At 27.1% G+C, this 4,600-nt stretch overlaps 3 protein-coding genes across 3 annotated transcripts in view; 2 read left to right on the top strand and 1 right to left on the bottom strand.

Annotated features, from left to right (window-relative positions):
* Positions 1-893, top strand: part of LOC118741494 (sodium- and chloride-dependent glycine transporter 1) — a 12,587-nt gene extending 11,694 nt beyond the window's left edge. The window contains exons 7-8 of the mRNA XM_036473496.1: positions 307-513; positions 606-893. Coding sequence (XP_036329389.1) covers positions 307-513; positions 606-878 — 480 coding nt within the window. The 3' untranslated portion in view covers positions 879-893. The remainder of the gene's footprint in view (positions 1-306; positions 514-605) is intronic.
* The window catches only part of LOC118740647 (CD109 antigen), a 158,186-nt gene that overhangs the window by 72,087 nt on the left and 81,499 nt on the right, over positions 1-4,600 (bottom strand).
* Positions 1-4,600, top strand: part of LOC118740651 (golgin subfamily A member 6-like protein 22) — a gene marked incomplete at its 5' end in the record, with an annotated part of 500,945 nt that overhangs the window by 465,886 nt on the left and 30,459 nt on the right.

Below are 4,600 nucleotides of genomic sequence, written 5' to 3'. Positions count from 1 at the left end.
AAAATATATATTTTTCTGCTTAAAACAATATAAACATATACATTATATCTAATCTAGAAATTAAATGAAAATTTATTTAAAAAAAAGAAATGAATCAAATTAAAAAATAAGAATGTAGTGCCATGATAGTTGGCAAGGGAACATTTTCTTGTAAGACTTTCTTAGCCAGAATTGCCGTGTTAGCCATCACAAGATCCTCAAACGCCAAGTGATATAATTGGCCTCCAACTAATTGTAAATAATTTCAATATTTTATGAAACGCAAAAAAAAGTTGTATAAAATTTTTTCTCTCTTTACTTTTTCAGAAGGGCTTCGCACACCTGGATCTACTTCCCAACATTGTCATTCTATCACACTTGATTATCTCATTCGTTTTACTACTGATGACCACTTGGATTTACGGACGTGAACGCTTTCAATGCGATCTGCAATTTATGTTGGGCAAAACGATTTCGAGTTTTAAAATATTTTTAATACGATTTCTAACGCCAGCATTTTTTGTGCTAAGCATTGTGAGTAAAAATAAAATAAAAACTTTTGAAAATAAATTTTTTAGCCATTGCCTGCAATAAAATTTTGGACATATACTATCTATCATACACAGATTCAAACACTTTACTTTCTGGAACGGGACAACTCACCAACTGCACTTGTTATTGTCAGTCAATGTGTGATCTATGCCATAGCACCTGCCTATATGATTTATAAAATTTGCCAAACTACTGGCACATTGCGTAATAGACTGAAACAATGCTTTGCACCGCACGACTGGCATCCTGTCGATGCTGATAATCGACGATTTTACGAAGAAATTATGGGCGTATCGGAATTGCTGGTAATGGAGAGCGGCGAAGAGCACTATGCTGTGAATGCTTGAAAATTGTACACGCAAGCATAAATACGTTTATGATATGTTTTATCGATAGGTGTGGTAACCCTGCTGTATTATTAGACTGGTTTAGAACTAGTGCTAAAGTAATGCAAAAAAAAATTTTCCCAATTTATTGCAGGGAAATTACATTAATGTGGAATAAAACAACGATCAGCCATACCATACATTTGTGTGTATGTATGTCGGTATTTGCTTGTATGCAATTGCTTAGATGTGAATTATAGTAATAATATATGTATGTTAATTACGAATATACAAAATACATATGTATGTCTGTATGTAGTTTTTTTTTAAGTGCGAATATAGAATTTTTTAGTAATGTGCGTAGTTTTTTAAGCTGCCTTTTTTATAAGAGATTATGAGTCAATTTATATACATACATACACGATTATATTGTATTGAAGTGATATACCAGCTAAGAATACTCGATTATACTAATGCATGCATGTGTGTAGAATTTGAAAAAAAAAATATAATAATGTATATATAGTAATTACGTAAAATAATTACGTATTTAAATATAATGTGTATGTTTTTTCAATGTCAAATGGGCTGAAATAGATTAAAAACAAAAATGCTGAGAATAGTGTACTACAGAATTTTTCATTTCCATATGTTTATAACCATTTTGTTGGAGGAGCTGCATTGCAATTTCGCTTAAAATATTTTGTTATGAAAATTATTTTAGAACTTTCAGCTATACAATTGGCATCGACCAGAACTAACCATACAGTTGTAAAAAATACGGTATAAAAACCAAACAATTTACATCAGCCGTATATATGTACATATGTAACTCATAGTTAGTCCTCCCATTTGCATCAAAAAGGTAATATCGCGTTATTTAACTAGCTACACTAATAGGGCAATTCTGGCAACTGTCTTTCAACTCACCACAGTCTTTCGAAAGACAAAAATCTTTCCTAAGGCAATTGTCAATTCGGGCAACTATCTTGAGATCTCTTTACTGTCTTTCGAAAGACTAATTTAAAGATCTGCTAAGAGGAGGTCTTAGCGTTATGCTTTTCGCCTTTAACCAATAAGTTTTTTAAAAATTTACTCAAAGTAAAAAAAAACTTATATATGGGCGATTCCACCGTCACGGGTTGGACATTTGTACATAAAAAATTTTCTTTCTTGTTTAAATTTAAGTATAAAGTACTCAACAATTCTACAGTTTGATAAAGCTACACCTAATTGACTATTATATGAGTTATTACAAAATACGAAAAGAATTCCTGCTTAATTTTATATGGAAAAAATTTGATTTATTTCTTCTGTCACGGGTGGGACAAAAAAAAGAACCTGCTTTTTGGAGCAGATATATTTTATGGAAACTCTGCGAATTTATTTCACTTTTTTGTGCGAACTTGATGTCTTATAATAAAACAAAGAACCAGGAACACAAAAAACAAAGCAAAAACTACAAAAAATTGATTGCATTATTATACAAAAGATCCGAAATTCCTCGGTCACGGGTGGGACAACGGTTTGTCACGGGTAGGACACGTACGAATTTTTATATGAAAGGGAGCTTTTAGTGTGGTCCATATATAAAGTTTAGCTTTTCTTTGTCACGGGTGGGACAAGACCAATACTGCTCAATAATAACTCATAATATGGATAAAGCAGTCACACAATTTGATATATGACACAATTTTATTAAAAGCAGATGAGTTCTGCTATGTATATATTATTCTTACCAAACACTTGAATTATGCATCGCAAATTATTTGACAGTGCATTCAACACAACCTACTTTAAACTCAATCAAAAAATTTACTTTGAACTTCATTTCAAAACGTAAAACAAGCGAATACAAATGCATTTAAAGCTTTAATTTGTTATTTTTTGGTTGATACTAGATTTTTACATATGTCTTATTCACACGTTTGTTAGTTTTATAAAGAAAATAATTTTCGCACTGAGGTCCACTTTCCCATGCAACCTCCCATATGTAAAATTAAATAAAAAAATTTAAATAAAGCAAAAATAAATAAAATAAAATCTAAAAAATAAGTTAGAAAAATAAAAAAAATAAACCATAAAAGAAGAAAATAGTACCTAAAGGTTAAATAAATATAAATAATTTTATTTTTAGAACTAAATCTGAAAATTAAACAAAAATTAATTGAAAAAGAGAAAAACAAATTAAATAAAAAAAGAAAAAATAAATTAAATAAGTTTCTGAAATTTAAAGAAATTAAAAAGTATTTAGGATTTTTTAAACTATAAAATCTAAAAATTAAAAGAAAATCTAACTAAAACACATTGGCCCGTAGTTATAGTCGAAAGTTAAAACCTCTTATAGTTAAAATTAATCTTTAAGTTTAGAGCAGGCTTTAAGTTTTAGTCAGTTATAGACATGTTAGAGGCAGGTTTTTGCTAGATTGACACAAAACAGAGCCATTAATATAAAATGAAAAAAGTAACCAATCGGCATTGGGAAAACTTTGTTATTTTAGCAAGTTCACCCTGTGTCAACTGACTTTTATAAATAATTTTGAAAATGGCGCAGCAAACTGTAAGTAAATAACAAATTTTTGTAAAATATAATTTATTAACGTAAATAATTTAATTTTTATAGGAAGTGAAAAGAATTCGTGAAGTTAATTGGACTGCTGCTGAAAAGATCTGCTTGCGGTCCTCCTCTTTCATTTGAAAAGGATCTTGGCGTTCTTTGTATGTTTTCCTATTTCTGGTTGCGATTGTATCATCCAAAATCGCAAAATCTCGAAATATCCTTTGATTGGGAAGCATATTCTTCAAATTAAGACCACTTTTGTATTTTCTCCGCAAATTTTGACAGGAAAACGTCTACTTAGAGTACGCTTTTAAGATTTCAAAACCTCGTCAACCTCATTTTAAATTTAAAACGCCGTTTTAAAGTTAAACGGTCTTTTAAGTTGACTATGACAGTGTGAAAAGAGTGTTTACCTTAATATACAGTTTTAAATGTTAAAACCTGCCTCTAACTTGTCTATAACTACGGGCCATTAAATTTAAAAAAAGAAAAGATGAGTTTCTAAAAATTAAATTAAATTAAAAAAATATTATTATTTTTAAAACCTTAACATCTAAACATTAAAAGTGAAATAAATTGAAAAAAAAATTAAGTTAAAAATATTAGACAAAATTAATAAAATAAATTTCTAAAAATTAAATACAACTAAAATATATATATATATTTCTTTTTAACTATAAAAATTAAAAATCTAAATTTAATTGAATAAAAAAAAATAATTTGAAAAAGAAAATTCATAAAATAAATTTCCAAAAATTAAATAAAACTAAAAAATATACACACCTCTATTTTTTCTTTTTCAAATTATAAAAACTAAGAATTAAAAGAAAGTTAACTCAAAAAAGAACAAACATTTAATTTAAAATAGAAAAAAGGTCATAAAAATAAAAAAAAAAGATTAAGAAAATATTATTCTTTTTAACACAATAAAATTTCATTAAAGGAAAACTAAATTAAAAATGAAAAAAAATCATAAAATAAATTCTAAAAGTTAAATAAAACTTAGAAAATACTTATCTTTTCTTTTTAAAAGAAGAAATATTAAAACTAAAAAAAAATTAATAAAAATTAAGAAAACATTTATTTTAAAAAAGAAAAAAATAAATAAGATCCTAAAAATTAAATGAAATTAACAAATATTATAATATTATTCTATTCATTAAAATAAAAGTAAAGTGAGAAA

The sequence above is a fragment of the Rhagoletis pomonella genome, unplaced genomic scaffold (genome assembly GCF_013731165.1).
Source record: "Rhagoletis pomonella isolate Grant_MI unplaced genomic scaffold, Rhpom_1.0 Rhpom_scaffold_00006, whole genome shotgun sequence".
Lineage (NCBI taxonomy): Eukaryota > Metazoa > Arthropoda > Insecta > Diptera > Tephritidae > Rhagoletis > Rhagoletis pomonella.
This window is presented reverse-complemented; position numbering and strand designations above follow the sequence as displayed.